The sequence below is a fragment of the Cadophora gregata genome, assembly GCF_030347475.1.
Source record: "Cadophora gregata isolate MNR1 chromosome Unknown scaffold_6, whole genome shotgun sequence".
NCBI lineage: Eukaryota > Fungi > Ascomycota > Leotiomycetes > Helotiales > Ploettnerulaceae > Cadophora > Cadophora gregata.
Window position 1 is genome coordinate 1792301 of NW_026695929.1, and position 25585 is coordinate 1817885.

General features: G+C 48.3%; 11 protein-coding genes and 2 non-coding genes across 14 annotated transcripts; 7 read left to right on the forward strand and 6 right to left on the reverse strand.

The window, feature by feature from the left end:
* The first annotated feature begins 48 nt into the window (after positions 1–48).
* ONS95_012410 (uncharacterized protein) lies at positions 49–3760 on the forward strand. Its single transcript, XM_058506042.1, has 5 exons — positions 49–138; positions 194–379; positions 486–1765; positions 1848–2688; positions 2828–3760. The coding sequence occupies exons 1-5, from the start codon at positions 122–124 to the stop codon at positions 3705–3707; spliced, it is 3204 nt and encodes a 1067-aa protein (XP_058358565.1). The 5' UTR covers positions 49–121; the 3' UTR covers positions 3708–3760.
* Positions 3761–4059: 299 nt separating this feature from the next.
* ONS95_012411 (uncharacterized protein) lies at positions 4060–4653 on the forward strand (the record flags this gene model as incomplete). Its single annotated transcript, XM_058506043.1, has 3 exons — positions 4060–4233; positions 4301–4415; positions 4463–4653. 3 exons carry the CDS (start codon positions 4060–4062, stop codon positions 4651–4653), a joined length of 480 nt encoding a protein of 159 aa, XP_058358566.1.
* A 209-nt stretch (positions 4654–4862) lies between these two features.
* Positions 4863–5362, reverse strand: SMG1 (Serine/threonine-protein kinase smg1; the record flags this gene model as incomplete). Its single annotated transcript, XM_058506044.1, has 4 exons — positions 4863–4940; positions 4993–5067; positions 5120–5191; positions 5333–5362. 4 exons carry the CDS (start codon positions 5360–5362, stop codon positions 4863–4865), a joined length of 255 nt encoding a protein of 84 aa, XP_058358567.1.
* Positions 5363–5588: 226 nt separating this feature from the next.
* Positions 5589–7082, forward strand: ONS95_012413 (uncharacterized protein; the record flags this gene model as incomplete). Its single annotated transcript, XM_058506045.1, has 1 exon — positions 5589–7082. The coding sequence occupies one exon, from the start codon at positions 5589–5591 to the stop codon at positions 7080–7082; it is 1494 nt and encodes a 497-aa protein (XP_058358568.1).
* Positions 7083–7149: 67 nt separating this feature from the next.
* ONS95_012414 (uncharacterized protein) lies at positions 7150–8432 on the reverse strand (the record flags this gene model as incomplete). Its single annotated transcript, XM_058506046.1, has 4 exons — positions 7150–7256; positions 7318–7545; positions 7595–8270; positions 8322–8432. The coding sequence occupies 4 exons, from the start codon at positions 8430–8432 to the stop codon at positions 7150–7152; spliced, it is 1122 nt and encodes a 373-aa protein (XP_058358569.1).
* A 1079-nt stretch (positions 8433–9511) lies between these two features.
* On the forward strand, positions 9512–10737 carry LYS1_2 (Saccharopine dehydrogenase; the record flags this gene model as incomplete). The annotated part of the gene is made up of 3 exons (XM_058506047.1): positions 9512–9545; positions 9601–9819; positions 9872–10737. 3 exons carry the CDS (start codon positions 9512–9514, stop codon positions 10735–10737), a joined length of 1119 nt encoding a protein of 372 aa, XP_058358570.1.
* Positions 10738–11331: 594 nt separating this feature from the next.
* Positions 11332–11429, forward strand: ONS95_012416. Its single transcript has one exon. It is a non-coding gene; the product is annotated as a tRNA-Ala (tRNA).
* A 437-nt stretch (positions 11430–11866) lies between these two features.
* On the reverse strand, positions 11867–11967 carry ONS95_012417. The gene has a single exon. It is a non-coding gene; the product is annotated as a tRNA-Ala (tRNA).
* Positions 11968–12499: 532 nt separating this feature from the next.
* On the reverse strand, positions 12500–15921 carry ALA1 (Alanine--tRNA ligase; the record flags this gene model as incomplete). The annotated part of the gene is made up of 6 exons (XM_058506048.1): positions 12500–12673; positions 12723–15119; positions 15168–15203; positions 15257–15283; positions 15336–15481; positions 15639–15921. The coding sequence occupies 6 exons, from the start codon at positions 15919–15921 to the stop codon at positions 12500–12502; spliced, it is 3063 nt and encodes a 1020-aa protein (XP_058358571.1).
* Positions 15922–16099: 178 nt separating this feature from the next.
* ONS95_012419 (uncharacterized protein) lies at positions 16100–16853 on the forward strand (the record flags this gene model as incomplete). The annotated part of the gene is made up of 2 exons (XM_058506049.1): positions 16100–16193; positions 16255–16853. The coding sequence occupies 2 exons, from the start codon at positions 16100–16102 to the stop codon at positions 16851–16853; spliced, it is 693 nt and encodes a 230-aa protein (XP_058358572.1).
* Positions 16854–17049: 196 nt separating this feature from the next.
* On the reverse strand, positions 17050–17706 carry ONS95_012420 (uncharacterized protein; the record flags this gene model as incomplete). Its single annotated transcript, XM_058506050.1, has 3 exons — positions 17050–17394; positions 17445–17573; positions 17629–17706. The coding sequence occupies 3 exons, from the start codon at positions 17704–17706 to the stop codon at positions 17050–17052; spliced, it is 552 nt and encodes a 183-aa protein (XP_058358573.1).
* Positions 17707–18585: 879 nt separating this feature from the next.
* VPS8 (Vacuolar protein sorting-associated protein 8) lies at positions 18586–25524 on the reverse strand. Of its 2 annotated transcripts, none has more exons than XM_058506052.1 (2): positions 23342–25524; positions 18586–23292 (listed from the first exon to the last, which is right to left on the reverse strand). In XM_058506052.1, the coding sequence occupies exon 2, from the start codon at positions 22820–22822 to the stop codon at positions 18812–18814; it is 4011 nt and encodes a 1336-aa protein (XP_058358575.1). In that variant the 5' UTR covers positions 22823–23292; positions 23342–25524; the 3' UTR covers positions 18586–18811. The 2 variants fall into 2 exon arrangements, with proteins under 2 accessions (XP_058358575.1, XP_058358574.1); XM_058506051.1 differs by having other exon boundaries at positions 18586–22806; positions 22857–25524.
* ONS95_012422 (uncharacterized protein) lies at positions 24185–25282 on the forward strand (the record flags this gene model as incomplete). Its single annotated transcript, XM_058506053.1, has 1 exon — positions 24185–25282. The coding sequence occupies one exon, from the start codon at positions 24185–24187 to the stop codon at positions 25280–25282; it is 1098 nt and encodes a 365-aa protein (XP_058358576.1).
* Positions 25525–25585: the final 61 nt, after the last annotated feature.

Genomic DNA, 25585 nt, shown 5'->3' on the forward strand with positions numbered 1-25585 from the left:
CTAACGATTAGGAGAGCTTAATCGAAGCTGCTGATAAAAAAAAGTTCGCTGAGTTGCCAGCAACATCGTCAAGCCTCCGACTTTGTGCCAGACCCTCGAGATTCTCGTTCCAACCTGCAATATGGTCAAAAAGGCAATGTAAGATATGATTCCATTTTTGATTAAGTTCTGCCATAGGTTAACTCGCATCCAGTGACTCGCGCATTGGAGCGCTCATCCATAATGGCATGCAGGAAAAGAAGCGCAGCTTCTTTGTGGTGGTGGGGGACCGCTCAAAAGACATCATAGTGAACTTGCACTACATAATGTCGCAGAGAGATATGAAGCAGAATAAGTCGGTGCTGTGGGCATACAAAAAGGACCTCCTAGGTTTTACGAGGTATGCAAAAAGTTCCAGTTGTTGTATCCCAGAGATTAAATCCCAGGCAATATCTCCAATTCATTTCCAAAGGAAATTTTGATGTAAATTTGCTAACAGCCGCAAGTCATCGAAAGAAAAGAGAAAATAAAATCAAGAAAGAAGTGAAGCGCGGCATTCGAGAAGCCAATGCTGAGGACCCTTTCGAACTTTTCGTCTCGTTGCACAATATTCGATACACCTACTACAAGGAGACAGAGAAAATCTTGGGAAACACCTATGGAATGTGTATTCTGCAAGATTTTGAAGCCATTACGCCAAATCTTCTCGCTAGAACCATTGAAACAGTAGAGGGCGGAGGATTGGTAGTACTTCTGCTCAAGGGAATGAGCAGTTTGAAGCAGCTGTACACATTGTCTATGGACGTCCATTCGCGGTATCGAACTGAAGCGCACGACGATGTCACAGCAAGATTCAACGAGAGATTCATCCTTTCGCTGGGAAAATGTGAATCATGTCTTGTTATAGATGATGAGATGAATGTTTTACCAATCTCTGGCGGAAAGAATGTTACTGCTCTCCCACCCCCAGATCTGGACGAACCGAAGAGTAAGTCACAAATAGAATTGGAAAACATGAAGGAGGCCCTTCAAGACACACCTTCCGTTGGTCCTCTTGTAACACTGGCAAAGACTGTCGACCAAGCAAAGGCACTGCTTACTTTCGTGGATGCCATTGCGGAAAAGACCTTGAGAAGTACAGTGACTCTTACTGCTGCAAGGGGACGAGGAAAGTCGGCCGCGCTCGGTGTTGCTGTTGCTGCAGCTGTTGCCCATGGTTATAGCAATATCTTCATCACATCTCCAAGTCCAGAGAACTTGAAGACTCTATTCGAGTTCATATTCAAAGGTTTCGACGCTCTGGGATACTTGGATCACGAAGACTACTCCATTGTGCAATCTACGAACCCAGACTTCAAAAAGGCCATTGTTCGTGTGAACATCCACCGACAGCATCGTCAGACTATCCAGTATATCAAGCCCCAGGATGCACATGTACTTGGGCAAGCGGAGCTTTTGGTTATTGATGAAGCCGCTGCCATCCCCCTTCCACTTGTACGAAAGCTGATTGGTCCCTATCTGGTATTCATGGCCTCAACAATAAATGGATATGAAGGCACGGGAAGATCACTGTCGCTGAAGTTGATAGAACAACTGCGTCAACAATCAAGCGGTGCCAAAGTAAATGGGTCGGAAGATGCACAGGTAGCTGACCGATCAACTGGAAAAGCTGCCAAAGTTCAGAGCACATTCACCGGTGGTCGCTCTCTGCGGGAAGTGTCCCTCAAAGAACCGATTCGATATGCGGAAGGTGATACTGTAGAGAAATGGCTAAACACAGTACTCTGTAAGTTATACCCATGCCTATTGTCCGATCTTACAAGTTCCTACGATCTACTTGAATCTGTCTTACTGATTCTACTTCTAAGGCCTTGATGCAACCCTGACTTCCCTACGAAACGTAGGATTTCCTCATCCTTCTGATTGCGAGCTGGTTCTTGTCAATCGTGACACTCTCTTTTCTTTCCACGACGTTTCCGAAAAGTTCCTGCAACAGATGGTTGCCCTCTACGTTGCAAGTCACTACAAAAATTCCCCCGACGATCTTCAGTTGATGAGTGATGCCCCAGCACATCAGCTCTTCGTCTTGATACCGCCGGTTTCTGAGACTAGCAAGCGCCTTCCTGAGCCACTTTGTGTTATCCAAGTCGCTCTTGAAGGACGTATCAGCAAAGCAAGCGTTGCTAATAGTCTCAGCCGAGGAAAAAGAGCTGCTGGAGATCTCATCCCTTGGATTGTCAGTCAACAGTTCCAGGACGACGAGTTTGCTGGTCTTTCAGGTGCGCGTATCGTCAGGATTGCTACGAACCCAAATTATGTCAGGATGGGTTATGGCAAAAAAGCTCTCGAACTGCTTGTTGATTTCTACGAGGGAAAGTTCGCCAATTTATCCGAGGATGCCACATCCTATGTCGAAGAGACCATAACCAGGGTGACCGATGAAGAATTGGCTAATTCCTCCTTGCTTGATGACAACATCAAGGTCAGAGATTTCAAGAAGATGCCACCCCTCTTCTCCAAGCTCTCTGAGCGTCGCCCTGAGAAGCTTGACTACGTAGGTGTAAGTTACGGGCTGACAAAGCCATTGCTCAAATTCTGGGGCCAAGCTGCATTCGCTCCACTATATCTGAGGCAAACTCCAAATGATCTGACAGGGGAGCATACTTGTGTCATGGTTAAGGCTCTTGGATCTGGCGAAGACATTTCATGGTAGGCTTTGCCCCTATCCAATGAATGTGCATGCATCCTCTTGTAAAACCGAGTGGGATTCGAGTAACTCAATGAGTCACAATGCTCGTGTATCTTTCGATATCACGGCCCACATAGACCAAAGCTAACTTTACAACAGGTTGGGCTCATTCTCACGGGATTTCCAAAACCGATTCGTCAAGCTTCTTCAGTTTCAGTTCAAGGAGTTTCCTGCCGAGTTGGCCCTCATCATTGATGAACTCGCCAACAAGGGAGCAAAATTAGACACATCCCTCCAACAACAACGATTTTCAAAGCAGGATATTGACCGGATACTAAACCCTTGGGATCTCAAACGGTTGGCGTCGTACGCAAACAACATGCTCGACTACCATGTAATCCTCGATCTTGTACCTGACCTCGCAAAGTCCTATTTCATTGGACCTCTGAAAACAGAAATCACCCTTAGTGGTCTACAACAGTCCGTACTTCTTGCTATTGGACTGCAGAGTAAGGATTTCGACATGCTGGAGAAAGAGCTCGAGAAAGTCCAGTCATCACAGTTGCTAGCCTTGTTCATCAAGACGATACGCAAGATGAGCTCACACTTCAGCGAGGTAGTCTCCGGAGCATACGAATCGGAGCTTCCAGACCGAGACAACATTGGTGTAAGTCGGGAGAATGCAAGCGGAGCTCATGATGACGAAGTCGTGGATGACAAATTCGTACCGTTGGAGCTTGGCCTTGAAGAGGAACTTGAGGAGGGGGGAGATGAGGCATTGAAGGCATTAAGGGAGAAGCAGAGAGAGCTGATTAATGCTCTACCTTTGGAGCAATATGAGATCGAGGAAGGTGCGCCTGGATGGGCAGCAGCAGAGGAGCAAATACGGAAGTCCGGCAAGAAAGGCGCTGTGGTCAGCGTGAAGAGTGCTAAGAGCAAGAGGAAACCAGACGAGACGGCTGCTGAAATTTATGCAAAGGAAATGGGCGAAAAGGCGCACAAAAAGTCCAAAAAGGGGCCCAAAAAGGATCGTCCGTAGTTTTGACTTGTAGTGTAGATTCAATCGTATAACTAATACCAGTCTTGGCGGTCAGGTGCCCATTGTGTGTTCTCAAAAATCCAAAAGCTTCGAAGTCTAGCCCACTTCACATTTCAGTTTCACGAATAATAGTGAACCATTCTGTAAGTGCCCATAGTGTCAATTTTCTTGGTCATACATTTATTCACATTAGCTAGCATTAGTCACAATCAAGATTCAGCCTTGACGCAAAACTTGACTCACCTTGAAAGTTCAAGTTCTGCCTAACAAGCGCCATAAACCGATCCTTTAGATGTCAAGACGTCTTTCGTCCTCGGCTCCATCTATCGACACATAATTTATCAAGAGACAGATGGCCGAAACACAAACAACACAAACTGGGAATTGGTGGGACGCATTCCCAGCGCCTCGAGCGAAATGCACGGAGATGACGGCGGATGAGTTGATGAAAGCCTTTGATGATATGGATCTTACGCCAGAGCCGAGATCGTTTTTGCTTGTTGATGTTAGGCGGAATGATTGGGAAGTATGTGGCTCTTTAATGCTCGAAGCAAATCGTAAAAACAATACTTACATTTACGAATGTTTTCCAGGGCGGAACAATCCAGTGTTCTCTCAACCTCCCAGCGCAGAGCTTTTACCAGTCTCGCAAAACCCTTCTTGATCTTTGCGACAGAGCCTCCATTAAGCAGGTCATCTTCTACTGTGGTAAGTAGTCATGCAAGCATTCGGTAGAATCATCACTAAATGGCTAGGATCTTCGAGCGGTAGAGGACCCCGTTGTGCAAACTGGATGCAAGACTACATTGAAGATGTCTCTAAATTCGGACGGAAGAGTAACCTTAAAGTGCTTATTCTGAAAGGTGGCATCAAGGGATGGGTCAAGGAATTTGAGGGCTCAATGATGGACGCCTTCGAAGAGAAATACTGGGAACAGTTCAAGTAGCCACGGCTGCCCTGACTTGGGATTGTCATGCAGAGAAACTGGTATCCATTTGTTGACATTTTGCATATGAGAAATGGTATTTATCGAGCCTGCCTTGCCTTCCCTTTCACAAACGCCTTGATTTCAGAAGTTGCAACGACTTTTGACCTCTCCGATTCTCCATCTAGGTCTTCTCGAGAAGCTTCTTGCTAGATTGTGTTGTCGATACTTCAGTCTCCTCTGTTCTCTCGTCCGCCGCCTATTCTCTCCAATGCTTCGAGCATGACTACGGAGTTTCCTCGAATGACCTAAACCCATATTAATCCAACCGAAATACGTAGGAGACTTATGACAACTAACCACCATCCCTAATCTGACCTTTTCTCCACCATCTTTCTCCTCCACGGCGTCATCTAACACAATATTCAAGAACACCTGGGGCATTCATTAGCCAAAGCGCCCCCACAGCGGGGTAAGGAGAACGTACATCGTAACCTCTCAGAACTCCGATGACCTTCCGGCTGCCGTTCAACTGCACGAAGAGTCGTTTATCGAGGTACTGCAAGACCGGGTTAGGCACGCGCTCAGTACAATACTCATGCCTTGGAGAGAAAGCATTCCTCTTGTCACTCGTACGTCGCGCACCGCGAAAAGCGAGGGCTCTATAGGCTCCGTATGGCTGGATCGGGGAGAGACTTACCTTCTTAAGCTCTGGCTGAGCTTGAGGCATCTTGCTTGAGTTTGTTGGTTCTTTGGAAATGCCACTTGCAACGAGTTGCTGCTCGTTGAAAGTTATGCGATTTGAAGCGCTAACTGATAGCGTCACGTGACGATAAGGACAGCCCTGAAATGAGGCTCCGATATTCATGAATATCTTTTTACTTCGATTGGTAAAAGGATTTAAGAGCAGTATAATAGCCAAATAATCTGGTACGACGCGACTTGCGATTGAGAAGATGAATTCTGCCTTTGGCTCGAAGCGGAAAGCTCGCAAAATTCAAGTGGACGAAGATGATGAGGATGGCGCAAAGAATGTCCAAGTCGTGGAGCCTGTGAACACTCGTAAGTACTCAGAAGCTATGGCAGCTACGAGCCCTGCTGATTTGGAGAAGCCAGCTGACCCCATAACTTTAGCTAGTACAGGAGGGCTAAGCTCGTCGGTCCCAGGCCGAAAGACATTCAAGAAAAGCTCTTTACGACAGAGTGTTGCGTTTGACGATCAGTCGCAGGATGGAGACGAGAATGATGGACTGCAGGTTGTGAACAAGTCTACTATAGGCCGATCAAATTCGTTGATGAAAAAGAAGAAGCCAGGTGCTTCGAGACTCTCGTTTGGACCAGGTGAAATCATATCTGGAGATGCAGCAGAAGCATTGGAGGACGACGAAGAGTTCACCCTCAAGAAAGCGGCGATGGGACGACGGGTGATTGAAGGAAATGCTCTGAAGAGGACTTTGCCCTATCAAGGGCTGCCAATGCGCTCGAACGAGGATGACGAAGAACGACCGACTTACAGCAAGGATTATTTGAATGAACTCAAGAGCTCGACGCCAACTACCCCCAAAGATCTGACCGCTTCCCACACTACGGCTGAAGACGAGCATGGCTTGGATGCTTCGGAATTGGAAGGTGCTATGGTTGTAGATCTGGATGAAAATATGGGTATCGACAACGCGCCAGCTTCCATACCCAGCGAGGCCGAGATCAGAGAGAAGAAGGAACGCCGAGCCCGTCTTGCTCATGAGCAGGACTTTATTTCTTTCAACGATGACAGTGGTCGCGATAGGCAACAGGTATCTCTCTTGCCTCAGAAGAAGAAACAGGAAAGTAGATTAGTGAGAGAAGATGAGGATCTGGGGGAAGGTTTCGACGAGTTTGTCGATGACGGACGAATCTCACTGGGCAAGAAACAGGAGCGAGAAGCGAAGAAACGCCAAAGAAAGGAAATGGCCGATATGATTCACCAGGCGGAGGGGAGTTCAGATGATGATTCAGATGATTCGGAAGCTGAGAGACGAGCCGCTTACGAGACTGCTCAGACACGCGCTGGTATGGATTGCCTTCATAAGCATGATGGATCGGTGGAAGTCAGTGCGACGCAAATGCCAACGAAGATCACGCCTTTACCGGCTTTGTCCGAGTGTCTTGAGAGACTGCAGTCGACACTCAGTTCAATGGAGCAAGAGTTAGCGAAGAGGCAAAAACAGATGGAGACGTCCAGGCAAGAGAAGAACGAGATTGCCGCGAGGGAAATTGAGGTCCAGGACTTATTGAAGCAAGCTGGGGCACGATACGCTGCATTGAAAGCCGATACCAACGGCGCTGTGGCCGATCCTCAAAGCATAGGTGGCACCCGGAATGACTTCGCCATTCCCATGATTGTCGATAGAGGGCTAGAAAGTTTTGGGAATACGCCTACAATAAGTCCAGCGGTGGAGGACATAGATTAGAGATAACCGATTCAATACGAAATTTCCGAGACTTGAAATCATGTTGGGAATTTGACAACGCGACATATTATACAGCTATCCGGTATCTAGCATTTGGAAGCGCCTTATCCCGCAACCTGGGCGGCTTTTCTACATCACGCCTTCCAGGTTTAATAATCCCAGCATGTGGAGTAGCTATCACGCTGTTAGCATGTAAAAACTAGACATCTGTCACTGGGAGCTAATATTGACTTACTCTCGCCAACTTCCTTAGGCTGTGTGACAAGAATAATGTACTGTCCATCCAGTTGGTTTACCTGCGGTACAACGACCTTATCTTCCGGCAACTCTTTCACAAATTGTACAAGACGATTAAAAGGTAAGAATGTTCCGCTTGTTGCGTTCAAAGCTCGTCGGCCGACCGTCAACATAGTTGAGGGAGAGGACCCGTCAGGTCTCAATGCTGTGAGCATCATCCTGTTGACTATAGAGAGCGGTTAGCCTAGCAAGTAACAGAACGCAGAGCTACATACAAGGTACGAGCATTTCGGCATTGACTCTCTCAAACGGCGCGCTTGTATTTATGATCCACATGTACGAGTTTAAGGACACGGTGTTAGGCGGCAATGTCCCTGGGTTGATACCATGCTTGAGCTCAATGTTCATCCTCAGGTCCACATTCGTCTGGACGGTAAACCTCATCCCGTCAATGAACTCTGCACATTGAAGCCCAGGACCAGCAGTCATGTTGGCCGTCCTCGATTCTCCTTGTCCATACTGTATAAAGACATTACTAGTATCGACGGTCTTCCGAGCCACGAGTATGAACTCTCCATCTATGGAGGTCATCTTCACTATCCGCGTGTTGTTTTCGCTACGATGAACATTCCGTGTCTGGTCGTCCACAGTCCAGCTTCTCCCATCCGGTGCCAAAGAGGCAACGAAAGTATTGGCTTCTAATAGACCTTGTTGTTGTAGTTCGACCGGGTCATACGGTATCTCTATCTTGGCTATGAGATCGTTGGCTGTCTCGTTCATCTTGATGATATAGGAGTAGTTGGACACAGCGACAAAAGGTCCGCCCGTTTCCCCTGTCATAAATATTGCTGCCAAAGGCGCTTTGTTTTGCGTAACGACCAGTGTCCTGGGCTTAGGAGAAAGAATATCGAGGGCGAGGCCGTCTCTGAAGTCTTGATCTGTTCGTTCCATCTGTACTTGTTAGTTTGAAGCAATTTCGGACGGCTGCTGCTCCGGACTTACATTTCCCAAAACCTGGACTGTGTCCCCGAAGCCCGGTAAAGTTTGGTTCTGTCCTCGCACTCCATTACAACAACATTGAAGATATAAAAGAACGGCGAGCGCACCAGGCATTCTCGGAAGGAAAGCCATCCCTGCGGTCATTACATCAAAAACAAAACAATGGAAAGGACATGAAAAAGGAACAGTAAAGAGGGTCAAATACCCCAGCGGGTTCTGAAGAGACAACAAACGTGCCAGCAAGATTCGACGAACGCATTCCAAGAGTATTCAACCTATATACAGCAGTATTCTGCGACGGAGCGTCGTTCGTCAGATTAGGTTCAAAGTATGCGGGTCAAACTTCAACTTTTCCGGATTCGACTCTTTCCATCGGTATGGAGAGCGGGAGATCGCCTTGAGCGCACGAAGGATCCCAATCGTTTGTAGATCCGGATCTCGTTTGACTCGCCAAGCCAGGTAAGGTCGTTTGAGAAACAACGACGAAACGAACTTCAGAACTCGCCGTGACGAGCACGGGCTCGACTTCTGCACTAGCCGATTTAAATGAAGCCAGTGGCCATTAAGCTGTCAATATCTAAGGGACTTCAATGTAGAATATCTATTCCTTCTGTTCTTGAGTGGCTTGCGAGGTTCGAAATTACACTAATAAATTTGAAGATATATCCCATTCCTGAAATAGACTACAGTCTGGTCGATTTGTGGGGTTGCATGGGATAAGCGGGTCAGACAACTGAGATGCACAGAAGATCAATCTTGCTCCTTCATCCTGAGAGACCATTACCTCGACTCCAAACGACTGACCTCTTGGAAGGTGATAGTCCAAACAGCGAGAAACGCTGGATGCGAGAGGGCCACTTGGTCTATCTGCTAATTCAACATCAACATCAACATCCACGTGGTGTTGGAAAATGGACTATCTGGCAAAGTATCTCAGAGCAATCTCATGATGAAATTCGTACATCCAAAAGTTGCAAGTACTAAAGAGTTTCTTGAAGTCCCTTGGATTGCACTGTCGCCGCCAGAGAGCGATGTCGGCTGGGGAAAATCCTTACCCCTGAAAACAGTACGGCGGTGAGTCACGTCACCAGGCAGAAAACAAAACAAATGGCGGGATGTTTCTCAGTCAAATATATAATCCTGGAGTATACTCACAACAATCAATTCAACTCCAATTGACAAAATAAAGCAATATGTCTGGAACAATTCTTCATCTTCGTTCCGAGTGTAAGGCTTCAATGTCCTGAAATCATGCTGCGACAATTACTAATGCGTTCGGCAGTGGGTAAGGCCCTCGAGCACCGCTCCGCCCTCACACCGACAACCACCAAGGCCCTCATAGATGCTGGCTACACAGTCAACGTCGAGCGCAGTCCAGAGCGTATATTCGAGGATAGCGAATTTGAGGCCGTAGGAGCTACGTTGGTTCCAGAGAATACATGGCGCGAAGCGCCCGCAGATCACATCATTATTGGGTTGAAAGAGCTTCCTGTTGAAGAGTGTATGCCAATGGATTTCTCATTGCCGCAATTGCAATATCTGACATTCCCTAGTTCCTCTTAAGCACGTCCATGTCCAATTTGCACATTGCTACAAGCAACAAGGAGGCTGGGAGAAGGTCTTATCTCGATTTCCTCGTGGCGGCGGTACACTCCTCGACCTCGAATTCCTCACCGACGATAAGTACCGCAGAGTTGCAGCCTTCGGATATCATGCTGGTTTCGCCGGTGCAGCTCTTGCTCTTGAGACATGGGCATGGCAACTCTCACATTCTGCCTCAGAGCCTTTCCCAAGCGTATCGAGTTATCCCAATGAAGATGCCTTGATTGTGGACGTCAAGAAGGCAATTGCAGCTGGAAAGGAAAAGACTGGCAAGGAACCCCGGGTACTGGTGATCGGTGCGCTCGGACGATGCGGTAGCGGTGCTGTGGACCTCTGCCTAAGAGCAGGCGTTCCCACCGAGAATGTGTTGAAGTGGGATATGGCTGAGACCGCTAAGGGTGGGCCATTTCCCGAGATTGTGGAGAGTGACATCTTCGTCAACTGCATATATCTCATGTCCAAGATCCCCAACTTTGTCGACATGAAGAGCCTTGATACACCCGACCGCAACCTCTCGGTCATCTGCGACGTCAGCGCCGATACAACCAACCCAAACAATCCCATTCCAGTCTACACTGTCGCCACAACCTTTACCGAGCCAACTGTGCCAGTTGAGGTCAAGGGTGAGCCTAGATTGTCTGTTATTTCCATCGATCACTTGCCCAGTCTGCTTCCCAGAGAGGCAAGTGAGGCTTTCAGCAAGGATCTGTTGCCAAGTTTGTTGCACTTGAAGGAATGGAGAACGCACCCAGTATGGTCCAAGGCCGAGAAGCTTTTCCAAGAAAAGGTTGCTACTTTGCCCAAGGACTCTTTGTAGATGGATAGGTAGGCCCTATGCCGGAAAAGTTATATGCTAGATCTTCTGGTGCCCAAGCAAATCCAAAATCCTCTTAAACCACGATCACAGACATGCTCCATTCACCTATCTTGTTCTTCTGGCGCCAGACCAATGCTATAAATGATCTTGAAATAAAATCTCTCACTTTATAGAGACCAGATTACTTCATGCGAGATTGTTCCCTTGTGTTGCCACATGTCTCAGTACGTGGCTCAACGTACCAAATGTTCAATATATTGCGAAGTAAACAAAAGTTTGCCGTGGGCATGGATTGTGACATACCTTACTGTCCGTAAGGTATGTGGCACATCGTGCGCGAACCACACAACAGAAGATTTTTTAATTATTCTGGTAACATTTCTGCATGTATCAGGCCAAACTGTTGTATTAATAAAGACCAAAATCTACGCTTGGGCAGATTCAAGCAAGCAGGCACTTCGACTACATCCTGGCTCGATCCTCTCCACTATCTCCACTTCATTCACGCACCAGAACCAAACTGAAAATCTCAAATTTTGCTATCAACTGTATCTAGTGAGATAGGGAAATTTTAGCCATAACATGTGTTAATCAGGGGATATGACGAAGTGGTATCGTGCATCATTTGCATTCTGCTTTCCAGCAGTATTCATGACTTGATGAAATCCCGTGTTCGATCCGCGGTATCTCCATTCTATTACGCATTCAATGCCTGAGCACTTTCATTTTTGCAATATTTTAATACTCTCCTCATTTTTCATCGGCTCTCTGCTGTCTATTTTTTTTGGCGGTTTTCTATGTGCCCATAGTTATTGTGGGCAAATGCATGGATAAGCGATCAAAGGGTAAGGGGTTGGTTCGATTTGCTACCTGTAAGCGAATATAAATAGACCCATAACTTGCCACAACTGACGCTAATGAATCTATGGGATGTTCAGTAATGGATCCGACCTGCCCCCAAAAGAAGGAAGCTGCCTGCTCCTTGGGGCGGTAATTTTTACTGAGCTCAACCCTTTCTCTCATGTGGAGACTAAAATAGCTGGCAGGGTCAACTACCTTCGTTGAGGAACTACAACTTCCGCTACTTCATTCCATCTCAAAAAAGAAGCCAAAAAAGAAAGACTTCTTCTGGAGCAGGTATGATTCGAACACACGGCTTTTCCAACATTCTCTACAACAGAGTGTAGATGGTTATGCGAATGGAACACGCTACCACTGCGTCACAGCCCCTATTCCGAAGTCGATGAGGAGGATAGTGCGTAATTGGTAACATGACCCTCACAGTAGAATCCTAGTTTTTCTGACAAATAAGATGAGCATTCTACCCCACCAGGAGACCAGGGTTAGAAGCCAGGTAAGAAGAGAAGATATCGTCATTTTCGATAAAAGTCCTAATGCAGATTCCCGGTCCATTTAGTGTGTTCAGCTGCTTCGACCATTGAGAGTGTTGAGATGGGCCAACTTATTGAAACAGGAATTGGGCAATATCATAACTTTCCATAATCTCAAGGAATTTGAATTCGGAATACCAGTGAAGATTCAGAGTCCCAAACTCAAGTATAGCAACTATAAGGGAAGAACGCTTGTGATTTCAGAAGTCATCAAATCCCTCTAATGTAAGCAGGCAAACTACTCACCCAGCTCTGAAGCAGATATCAGCTTTTCTACAAACGACACTTAATTTCTGACAAAAAAATCCCAAATCCGCACTTCAGTTCCACGAACGATGAATTCCCGGGTATAACGCCTTCCCTCATTTCCATCACTTGAGCTTCTCAGCAAGCCACTTCTCCGCAGCAGCGACACCCTCTTTGATCTTATCTGGATTGGTACCCTGGCCAGTTCTCGTTGGCTCCTTGCCTCCTGAGCGGCCGCCAATAACTTCGGAGACTGAGGCAGCCCAGTGCTCGGCGGTGACACCGTTTGAGGTATGATCCTACAAAACTTTAGTACATATAATAGAAGATGGAAGAGAGGGTGCTTACAGTGCCTACGTAGACACCATGAACGATCTCTGTCTCAGTACCAGCGAAGAGGTAGACAGACTTATCCTTAGCCTTGGACTTGAAGTGGTTCATGACATCCGAGATAGCCTTTGAGTTAGCAGAGATGGGTAACTGGCCAATGTAGACCTTGCTCTCCTTGTTCTCAGCGAAATAGGCAGTAACAGTATCAAGAGCAGTCTTCGACTCGGCCTTCTGCTTTTTCTTCTGCTCGTCCAAGAGACCCTTCTGCACCTTGGCGAAACGTGTCTTGAGCTCCTCCTTCGTCAGGGATGAGATTGTGAGCTGATTCAGGTCATTTTGAACAGACTTAACCTCGGCTTCTTTCTCCGAACCATGTGGCATTTGTTCAAGAGTCTCGATTCGCTTGCCGAATTGGATGGCCAGTCGTTGAACTTCATGGGCAGCGTCTCCAGTGTAAGCAATGATACGTCGAATACCCTTGGCGATACCACTCTCTTCCACAATAACAAGATCCTTAATGAGACCGGTCTTCTCGACATGAGTTCCACCACAGAATTCGACACTTACTTCTCTCCACTTTGGATTCGTAGGGTTCTCTAGAAGTTCATCAACAGAAACGCCAACGGAAACGACACGGACTGGGTTTGGATATGTCTCTCCGAAAACGGCACGAACACCTTCGATACCCTTTGCAACATCTAGGTCCACCTCCTTGGAGTAGATCTCGCAATTCTGCTTGATGTATGCGTTTGATGAATCCTCAATCTTCTTGATCTCCGGTAAGGTAACTTGAGCCTTGTGGGAGAAATCGAATCTCAGCTTGTCCTGGTCAACAAGAGATCCCTTCTGGTTGATGTCTTCACCCAGGTGTTCTCGGAGAGCATGGTTGAGAATATGTGTCCCAGTGTGGTTGTTGCGGATGGGCTGTCTGCGTAGTTCATCATATTCGCAAATGATCTCATCTCCAGCCTTCAACTGACCATACTCCAGGTAGCCATTGTGGACAATATATCCTCCGTAAGCCTGGACATCAAGCACCTTGAACTCAGCAACACCATCAATGATGATCTTGCCTGTATCGGCGACTTGACCTCCTTGCTCAGCATAGAAGTTTGTCTTGTCTAGCAGGATGCCGAAGGGCTTGTCGGACGGAAGACCCTCAGTTGTCTTCAGGAAGCTCTTTCCATCATAGACGAGCGAAACCTTGGCGGTAGTGTCTCCCTTTGAGAATTTGGCATCATCGTTCGGTCTTGGCACACCCATCTTATCCAATTCCGCGATTTGATGTACGTCAAACTTGGCGAATGTGTGAGACGCCTCCTTAACAGACATACTGGCCAAACGTGCAGTCTCCTTTGCGACCTCAATCTCAGCATCGTCGGTTTCCAAGCCTCTCTCCTCGGCCATGATCTTGGTCAAGTCCTCAGGAAATCCAAAAGTATCGTATAACCGCCAAACATCTGCACCAGAGAGCTTCTTGGCACCATTCTTGACCGCAAGAGCAGCGTACTTCTCGAACTGCTTCTCACCACGATCGAGTGTCCTCGCAAATGCCTCTTCTTCCTCGTCCAGAATCTCCTTGACATCGACTTGCTTCTCGACAATGTCAGGGAATTGCTCACCCATTTGCTGCACAAGAGCAGGCAGAATCTTGGAGAAGAAGCTACCGATCTCAGCATTGAAATACTTTCGGGCGTATCGAGAACCACGACGCAAAACTCGTCGAACGACGTAACCTCTGCCTATATTGTTTGGTACACCTCCATCGGATATGGCGAAGGTCAGTAAGCGGATGTGATCGGCAATAACACGATATGCGGTATCAATACCATCAACATCGTCCTTGCCGTACTTGTCAGTATATTCCCTAGCTCCTGTAACTTCCTGGATCTTGATAAACAGTGGGTGAAAGACATCCGTGTCGTAATTTGAAGCTTTGTCTTGCAACACTGACACTAATCTCTCAAAGCCCATACCAGTATCGACGTGCTTTGCCGGAAGCGTCTTGAGAGACCTATCCTTCTGCCTATCATACTGAATGAAGACGTTGTTCCAGATCTCGAGAACATTCGGGTCATCCATATTGACTAGACTGGCAGCATTTCGCCCACCACCTATCCTGTCATAGTGGACTTCACTGCAAGGTCCACAAGGCCCTTGGTCACCCATCTCCCAGAAGTTGTCTTTCATGTTGCCAGGCAATATGTGATCATCTGCAACACCGACCTTCTTCCACAGCTTCTTGGCCTCCAGATCTGGCTCCAATCCGGCAGAGGCGTCGCCCTCGAAGTATGTGACATACAGACGGTCTGGATCTAGGCCGTAGACTTTCGTAAGAAGCTCCCATGACATCTCAATGGCACCTTGCTTGAAGTAATCGCCAAACGACCAGTTGCCCAGCATTTCGAAGAAAGTCTGAGTCACTTTAGCCAAATCCACATGAACCATAAAGATGCCACTTACATGATGGTAACTGTCTTTCCCGACATCATCCAAGTCCTATATAGCACCCATATCAGCCATGCCTTTCTGTTCCAAGAATATATCCTCACGTTATGCTTTCCACCTGCACGAATACACTGTAGACGGTCAGCATGCCCCTCAATTTATTCGACAACAGTTGTGCGTCACCTTCTGCGAGTCTACAGCTCTCTTCAACTGAGCCATATCATCGGTCTGGCCTATTGTCCCCAGGAAAATAGGCTTGAACTGGTTCATGCCAGCATTGGTGAAGAGGAGAGTAGGATCATTGTGGGGTACGACTGACGACGAAGGCACTGCAGACACAGCAGATTAGCTATATGCTCTTTCAAAGCGTCAAGGACAGAATAGAGCGAGTAAACAGTATCCCTTAGCCTCAATTGAAGCCTCATATGTGTCGTGAGTTCTGCCCAAAAAAGCTCCCCTCCACAGCAAAACTACCCCGCTACGTACCAATCGTGTGTCCCTTCCCCTCAAAGAACTCTAAGAATGTCTTTCTGACCAGCGGGGCGGTCCATTTCTCCTGCGCCATCCTTGCGAGCGTCGTCGAGAAGTTTCTAGATGTGCGGGTTGGAATGTTGGTTGTTGCGCGCGTGCAGCCACAAAATGTATTAAATCGCGTCGTCGTCCTCTGCTGCTGCTGGTGGTGCAGGCGTTGCTCGGTTATGCCAGAAAATCGTCGAAGTCGGAGGTGACTCAGGCGGATTCTGCAACTGACTCTTCGCAAGTCATTCATCCGCGCCCTCTCCTCTGACCTGAACCTCTGTTATACCCGATCCCGATAGGTATCCTAGGCGAAAGCACAGGACTTTGGACTTATTGCAGCGACGGATTGCGACTTTGTATTCGTGATTGGAGAGAGTGTTGCATTGCCCGGTGTTGAAGTGGTTTGGTCAGGGAGGAAAGATGAGAGGATGGACCGCGTAGCGAACAGCAAGATTAGGAAGAGAAAGGCTGAAAGTCAAGACAACGAAAGATTGCACAAACGCCTGAGCTTACTGAATTTAGGTTTGTATACTCTATTCCCAGTTCTTATGGAAGGGTTTAGCTAATGTTTACTTTCTGGCAGAGCGTAATGGCGAGAAGCTCTATGTACCAGTGGAACATCCCGCCCCAAACACTACGAAGCCCAAATCGCCCGCGCAACGACCAACTCGAGATGATGATATGATGCAGTTGGACGACACGAAGCACAAAGTTTACATCTACGACCTAGACGCTGAGCTATCAGACAGCGAATCCTCCGACGATGGCAAGCTTGTCTTCCTACCAGACATTCAAAAGCACCTTCTTGAAACGCGCATTCCTCCCATGGTATTGGCAAACAGCGATGGCGAACTGGCAGGCAATAACCAATTAGTGCTTTATAATATTCCAAGTTCATTGACGGTACCCGAGGAGCAGGATAGTGTTCGGAAGGCTATTATTGAAACGAGAGCTAGAGCTCGGGCGGCGCAAGAGCAGAGACAGAACGAAGAGGCTCGACAGACGGAGCTGAAGAAGACATCTAATGCCCAAGACTGGTATCGACACGTGGAGAAAGGCGGAAATACTTCTCAAGCACCAAGTTCTGGATTTCCAACACTGGAACCTATGGATGGGGAGCCTACCGTACCCATGATCCAAGGACCTCTGGACGATGATCCAGACGCCATGGACTTGGGATGAACAAGGGATTGAGTATTAGGAAACATCAATAAAGTCGAATCTTTCACAAGCTTCCATTCTTTTTGACTTATCTATTCCTGATAGTGTCTATGGTACTCTATGCTCTTCCGTCCGAAAAACGCTCCATTACCCCCCACGGATTACAAAAAGTACAATGTGCCAAAGTCGCTCATGCCCAAAACCTCTGCTCAAAATCTCAAGTCCTGTATGGATTGTTGCTCACCGTGCTCGCTCCGGTGTGGTTTGTTTGAACGGCTGCTGGAGGAGGTCCTGGTGGAGCTTCATAGGCTGGTGAAGGTTCACCCGCAGATTCTGCTGGTCTTCGTGTCGGCTCTGCGCGCCATTGTGATGGATCGACCTTGGTGGCTCCAGCAGGTGGTTGGTAGGTAGGTGGAAGGTCCGAGTTGTTGTAAAGAGGGGGTGGCATTGGATACATTCCATGCTGGCTGTTCTGCTGTGGTGGGGGATATTGGTTGTAGTAGACAGCTGGGTTTTGGTAGTTTGGATCGTATCTGGCTTTGTCCCGTCTGCTTAGGAGCCACTGTGTTCGGTCAGTACTACCCGCAAGCCAGCCAGGGAAGGGCAACATACACGATGGTAACCTAGAGGTACAAGGCCTTTGTTGATCCTTCTCTTCGCATGCCAGTAGCCACCGATCATGTACGCCATAAACAAGAAGAACAATCCAAAGAACACCGACCATCTGACGATTTGTCCGTCCTACTGAAGGGTCAGTAACCTGGATTGGAAGCCTCGTTGGAGTGGTAGCACATACCCTGGTCCACCAGAAGCTATTCCTGTCGTCGTAAAACACATCATCATTGAAGTTCTGTCTCTCCGCAATGACTGCCATCTTTTCCACCCAAGGTTCCTGCTTCAATCACAGATGACGAACTGTTAACGTCGGCGTTTGCGAGTCTGGCTGGATGTCTGGAAGGATTTTTGTGAATGTACGCAAGGAAAAGGTGGTCGTAAGCTATCGCCCTGCGTGCTGTGTCGTGGTCTTGTTTCGAAGTGGGGAAAGAACGCTTCAGACTATTATCTCCTATATCTGTAACTATCAATCTACGGCGTCGTCAAATGAAGGAAAGTAATGAATCAGAGGACGGGAGAGGAAATCGAGCCAAGCTTTCAGAATGCGTGAATGGATTTATGTAAGGAAAGCTTGTTCTTGAGCATGTGGCTGAGCTGGCTGGATCGGGGTTGCGTTGCGTCGCGTTGAGCCAACCGATCGAAGCTGGAACAATGCTCGTGCGATGCGAGGTTTCAGGTGCGTTCCGAAGTGGTTTGCCTGGCGATCTTTGTTTCTGTTTGCCGAATGTCGACGCCCAACACACACCGAAAGCGGCGATATTTGGCTCGGTTTGGTTCTGTTCTGTGATATGCGATCTGTCTCCTGAGGGAATTTCTTTTGGTGAAATGTGCTGTAGCTCTGTCACTTGGTGCAGTGGACTTCGAATTTCCGTTGCACAGATGAAAGTAAACAACGATCCAATCTTCATGCGTTACTAGTGTCACTGGCAAGGGAACGGCTTCAGCCGCGCTTTAAAGTCGGCATGCATACCAACAGCGCAGCATGCCCCTGACTAACTTGGAGCCTCGTGGCCCAATTGAAATTTGCGAATTTGGGAATGTTACGCCACAACTCTGTGACGCTTCTCTAGACTTTTCAGTACAGAGTTATTTTTCGGAGAAATAGATTCTCTGCGGCAGGTCAAGTGAACATGAACCGAATCACATCAAAATACTGAAGGCATTGGTGCCTTGTGCTCGCTTCTATTGTTTCTTTTGGTCGTGACTGCACGTCTCCAATGCTGATCAAGAAGAGTTGACTCCTATGACAGCACATGAAAGCTCGTATTTTTCAATCACCCCATCACATATCCTGAAGACCACGAAGCAACAAATGATCTGTATAGACGGCATGTTTTGAACAAGTAAATTAGTAGTAGTATGTGCTATCCATCTATTGGACATCGGAAGTCCCTCCCGTCAGTCCTCACCACATCGTCAGCCTGCATATTCTCCAGGCAGCTCTGGTGATAGATATGTCTACAGGCCAGGACCACCAGCGGTCCCAGATCCGGCTGCACCTTCGCCACAGCATCACTGACCATCTGCTGACCCTCCTCTTCCTCCCCGTTCCCGGCACATTTGTCTTTGCTCTTGACCATATCAGCAACGCTGGCTTTACTAGTATTGCGAGAATGTGCCCGTCCTTTTCCTCGCTCGACCTCTGCACCTGCTAGCTCAGATCTGCGCTCTTTGCGCCTCTTCGTATCGATCTTCTCTCGTTCTTCCCATTTGGAGAAGACGTCGCCTGACACGCCAGGACCCCAAACTCGTCGACCACAACCCTCACAAGTGGAGCCGCGGGGCCTCCAGCCTCGTTGTCGAAGAGCGGTTGCTGACTGCACGTTGACGAAAAGATCTTTGTCCAGCAAGCGGTTCGCCAAACTGAGGATGCTTTCCTCATATGCGTAAGCAGAGAAAACTGAAGCGAGTACGGCTCGAAGGTCACTGAGATTTGGTGACGAGATGGAGGCTCTAGTCAAGAACGCTCTGAGGATTCTCAAAAACGACAGACTTGCTCCAGATGGGGATGGGCTGGAGGTCGCAGTTAACAAGGCAGTAAATGTTCGCTGCACAAGAGTTCGTAGTTGTGCGAGGAGTTTGTCATGGTTGATACCTTCGGCCTCCAGATCAGCCAAACTAGCCGACAATTTCCTGGTGATGTGCACAGTGACATCAATGAGGTCAAGCCAAAGTGCCTCATCAGGGAGAAGATCATTCTTTGACGATGATTTCCTCCGAATAGGAGAGCTGATCGCTCGCGGCTGCAGAGTTTTGGTATGATCTTGACACAACCAGATGCCGACGTTCGTGTATTTCTGTAAAGCCTCCAATAGATCTTCGATCGCTTCACCTACATGCATTGACTGCATGTCTTCAGCTGAGCTATTCATGAGGCCAAGCAAAGTACTCTCTAGTTTTCTGAGATGCCTGATAAGTCGATCCATGGCTTCTCGTAGCTGGCCTTCTCGGGCCATCAAAACCACAGCAGCATCGATTACTCCGCTCTCTTCCATATATGGAAGAACTTTGTCGAGATTGAGATCGCTTGCCTGTACCAGCTCCACGTATGCCGCTACATGTTTTGAGTCAAATTTGCACATGAGCTGTACATAACGCTCAGTGAACTCCGAGAGTGGCTGCACTTTGGTATCCGCCATGTCATCATCGCTTGGCTCGAACAGAGTGTGCAAGTAGTTGTATTGCAACTCGGAGTCATCTGGGAGGGAGTCCAAGAACTTCTGATGAAGTGTTGGTGCATATGACTCAACAGCCTGTGCAGCTTTCACTGCGTCTAGATGTACCATGTCGTTCGCATGGAGTTCGATAACCTCATGCACGTCTCGAACCTGTCGTTTAGTCAACCCAGAACGGGGCCTTAAGCAGTCCGCAATGCAGTCAAACACAGCTTGCCGGTCTTCCGGATCATCGAAGTATGTCTGGACGAGTTTGCTATACTGTTTGTCTGATCTGTAGATGCTCTTGAGCACCCTATAGAATCCAGCCTTTTCGAATAAAGGAATCAGGGCTTCCAAGTCCGGAGGATGGTAAACAGAAAGTAGATACTCGGCACTCAATTGAGCATCATCCGCCAAGTCTTCGCCTGGGTACTCGCACAAACCCGCAAGAACTTTATGCAAAGCTGTTCCTGAAAGAAGTAGATATTGAGGGAATTTCGGTAGATTTCGAGCGATGAACATGTCCAGATAGATTATGTCTTCAGTAGCAAAGTCGTTGTGGTTCATGACTTCAAGTAAGATTGTGATCACGTACTGACGGTTCACGGAGAGGCCAAAGACGTGCTCCTCTGACAGATCCCGACTCGAGCCTCCGTTGACGGCTCGCTCTGGAGTATCGTTCAGAAAAGAATCCTCGAAAGCCTCATTCAAAGCACTCAGAAAGCTCGGGGCATCAAACTTCAGGATCATTCGGAGGTAAGGAAATGATGGCTCGTCCTGTTGAGTGGGCTGAGTAATGAATGGCTTCCCGGTAGCCCTGGGCCATGTAATTGTCCTCCCTGAGAATATGAACCAGTACAGTTCTGCTTTCGCGTCCATCGCTTCTTGCTCTCCAAGGATCTCTCCCGTTGGATATACACGTCCCGTGAAAGTGTATGACATGTATGGAAACATTTTCAACGCGTTGACACCAAATATGGGGTCTTCCATGACATTTCCGTTTGTAAAATAATCTCCTTCCTGCACTAGGGGTATCAAAAGCGTCAAAAGATCTATCAGTGGCGTTATGTAATCGTGAAGTGCTTGGTTCCAAACATAGATAAGGGCGTCGTAAAGATTGTGCTGTTTGCACAGTGTCGTAACTTGGTCGATATCGAGAGTTGTTGTTTCCATGTTGCAGATCATCTCTTCGAGTCGACTTTCCAGTCCTTTGGTGACGTAGTGCGTTACCATAGCTTTCACGACGGTTGGTGGTATGACAGTGATCTGCTTCTCCAGGATGTGCGGTTCTAAAGTCTCAAGGAAAATGCCCTCGGAGTCCCCATCCTCATACCACTCATATGCTTCTTCGAAGAGGAAATCAACATCGCTGATACTGAGGCATGCTTCAAAGCACGCTTCGGCTAGGTCCTTCAAGGGAATATCATCCGGGGAAACTGCCTGTTTCTGTTTCTGACCGAAGGCAAATTTCAACGAAGCCGTCATAATTTCAACGAGCTTGTCCTGGACCATTGAATGCCGCAGCGCTGTGTCCTCAGGCAATCCGATGGTGAGCTTGTCTGCGGCACCCGTGTAGTATGATGTAGCAAGTTGGATTGCTCCAATGTAGTCACCATCTTCCATCAATGCGATGAGACGGTCGGCCCAATTGGACAATGTACCAATAGAAACATCGTTGAAGCCAAGCAAGAACATTCGACTCTTGTACGCCTTAAAGCTCATGTAGAAAGCATCAGCCACAACGCCATGCATCGATTCATCTTCTTCGTCTAGCTGCTCTACAAGCGTATGCAGCTGTTTCGAGAAGAGGTCTTGGTGGTAGATGTGCTTGTGCACAAGGTCAAAAGCCTCTGTCATTCTCATGCTCCCATCTTCCAGAATGATCAGACGTTGAGTGATGGTCAGCACAGTCAGTACAGACCGACTAAGCCATTGCACTGCAACGATAGCTTCTTCCGCTTTCCACCTGCTGCGAGGCTTAAAAGAAAGACTCGCAGGTTTGTCTTTGTCTAGTGATTCAACCTCATCAACATCCAGGACAGTCAAGACATTTGACCAGCAATAAACCAGCTTAACTTTTGACACGTCACTGCCAGTCTTCGGATCTCTCACTTTCAGCTTCACAGCTGGGAACCATGCGAGGCAGCCACTCAAAGCACTATGAGCAGCAACTTCTTTTGGCCGTGCTGCCTTGTGCTGTGTCTGGGCGATCGGAGTTGTGGACACAATGACCAGAAGATATGGAGTGAGCATAGCAGTCAACCCCAAGGTATCAGTCCCACGCTCAACATTGCCCAAGGGGAGAGGTGCAAATGCCAGAACAGTGCTCGGCTTCCTTGACTTTCCCCCAGTCGGCAGATCGTTAGGGTATCGTCCTAGTATTCGGGTGGTTTTGACCGTACGTCCAACAGCACCTAAACCTCTCGTAGCGAGATGAGAAAAAGCCATACCCCTATCATCAGCCGAAACAAGGGCCGTATGTCTCGTGCCCAGAAATCCCAAATGCCGAATGGCAACATTCGGCACATGCCCGTCCATTGTTCTGTTTACCATCTGCCCAGCTTCCAGACTAGGAATGTGGAGAAAGGGACGAGCCGCCCGAGCAGTTTCCCATGTAAAGATGCTCCCATTAGCATGTCCACCAGCAACAATCAAGTGGTCGGCCGAGATGGCCACTGAAGTGATTGCGCCGGATTCCACAGCTATAGTCATCAGCATCTGTTGAGAAAAAGTCAACAGATCAAGCACTCACCTTTGGTTCCTGGACCAATTATTGACTTGAGATTCTGATGGTAATCGAAAATTAAAATTATTCCTTTGGAGGTCCCCAACACTATAGATGCAGAGACTGATATACACGTCGGCACGCCAAAATTTCGTTTGCCAACCTCGGAAAACGCCTGCCCATTCATCTTCTTGAGCTTTGTCCATCGTACAACTTCCCATGGCGGGGATGGCGTGTCGGTGTCTCCAGAGTCTGGTAGGAGCTGGCTGCTGAGGGAAGCAGTGCGCGAGTGGCTTTTGAGAAATGGGGAAGAGGCGCGGGGTATGGAGAGACTTGAGGTAGAGAGACGGGATTGGAAGCGTCTGTCGAAGGGCCGGAATGATGGAGTCGGACTCTCGAGGCCGGGTCTGGAGGCCACGGAGGGAAGTATGCTGCTTCCACCAGGTGATGATAAGACGGAGCCCTATGAAATGCGTCAAGAAAGGATCCCAATCTGTGTTGCCTAAACCTACCTGTACTGAAGGAGAATCGTCCGGAACAGATAGCAGCGAGTCAATGGGGCTTCCAGCTCTCTGAGGCAGAGCATCCAGAGATTCATCTTCAGAAGGACTGTCTAGCTGCCGCACAGTCTTATACCGATTGGCCCCGTTGCCCAGCTGGTTTGGTGTTGGAGCGTCATCTCTTGCCTCCTCCAACAGCTCAACGATTCGTCCTACAGCAGGTCTGCCATTATCATCCGCGTTTCTGGTCGGCGTATATTCTCCTCCATGCTGAAAATCTCCGTTTATCGTAGCCTCCTCCGCGCCACTATCGTTTTCCACAGAGGAGGAGCTCATGGGTTCATGGTTCCACCAGCCCTCACTCACTCTCGTCGTTGCGCCGCAGGCCGTGGAATCATGAAAGCTCGAACCCTCAGAAGCTCATTAGACGGTGCGTATCAGGAAGGCCGTCAGTACAGATAGCCGTTATCCGAGAAGTTGTGGAAGCTCTGGAACTTCAATGTCGAAGTTGGTGATAGCTACAGCTACCCAGACTGGGGTCTTGCTTGACACGAGGCTTCGCTTACAACTGGTGGATCCAGGCGGTTCAGGGACAGGGCATGTGAATGCAGTAGTTCGTGACAATCGAATTGTAAGTGGTCTTGACCGACCGAACATATGATCAATGGAAAACAAGCAGTCTGTTCAAGATATTGATCACAGTGTTGGTGTTACGTCCAACAACGACGAATAAGGCGCAGCAAGCAACCAAGGCTACCGGAACTTGCCGATAACTCAAATATATTTCGATCATCTGCGAATCGCTAAACAAACACAAAGCTTCACAGCACATTTTGGAACTCCCCGGTAGTAACGATGTCTTCCGTTGGCCCTCAACTACCACCTCACCTAACCAAAAGGAAGCGGTCCTCCGATGAAGATGAAGGACCTCACTCTCCCCCTCGAAAGCTCCAAGCAGCAACAGCTCCCCCTCCACGAACCCTCGGTCCAACCCTCCCACCAAGTGCCAATCCAGATGAAGTCAACATTGACGACAGCTCAGAAGATGACTATGGACCGTCGCTTCAACCCGCCAAAGCTCCCAGCCCACCACCAAAGCGCGTCCTAGGACCTTCTCTACCACCAACCCAGAACCCCGACGAAGTCACCCTTGAAGATAGCTCTGAAGACGAATACGGACCCTCCGCCCCAAAAGCACCAACAGCGAGTACAAAAGCCTCCTCACCACCTCGAAAACGAGTCTTAGGTCCAGCACCCCCTCCAGCCTCGCTCTCCGAGCGCCCCCCTTACCCCGCGAACGACTCCTCATCAGACTCTGAAGATGACTACGGGCCCTCCCTCCCACCAGCCCCTGGCTCCGCCGCAGAAAGGGAACTTCTGGCCTCTCAAGCCTCTGAACGAGAACGCTCGGAAGCAGAAACTAAGAGCAGCAAACCACAGCGTGCGGAGTGGATGCTAGCGCCTCCTACAGACAGTGACTGGACCGGGCGAGTTGACCCAACGAAGCTCAAGAACAGAAAATTCGCATCTGGCAAAGGCGCAAAAGCACCAGCTGAGAAGAGCGGTATCAGTGCTATCTGGACTGAAACGCCCGAGGAAAAGAGACAGCGGTTGGAAGACGAAGTGTTGGGACGTAAGGAAGCGGCTACGAGTGGAAGAGGAGGAGGAGAGAAGAAGGGATTGAGTAAGGAGTTGGAGATGGAGGAGAGGGCTACGGCAAGGAGAATACAGGAATACAATGAGAAGAACCGTGGTAGGAGTTTGTATGAAGAGAGGGAGGCTATGCAGGAGAAGAGGGGGGAGAAAGTTGAGGAGGATGATCCGAGCAAGAGGGGTTTTGATAGGGAGAAGGATATGGCGCTCGGTGGGCGATTGGGCAATGGTCAGAAGAAAGAGATGTTGGCTAAGGCGGCGGATTTTGGCTCTAGATTCCAGAAGGGGAGATATCTTTGATCTTTGATATATGTTGGCGGTTACTGTAAATATACAGTCTTTGACGCTGATGCGATACATTGGGAGATTTAACTCTCCAGATGGTGCGCCTTCTTTTGATTGAAGTAGCATGATGCCAATCGTTCTATATCGCCAGTCGCTGCATTTGCTCGCCACCCAGCAAGTATGCAAGTCATTAAGCTGGGCTCAGATCTTAACATTAGAACCAGTGTATGAATGTCCTTAAAGTCCTGAGAAGTTCAAGATATCTGCGATATCCCTGATATCCCAGATGTCGACAATACTGCAAGCATCGCAAACATC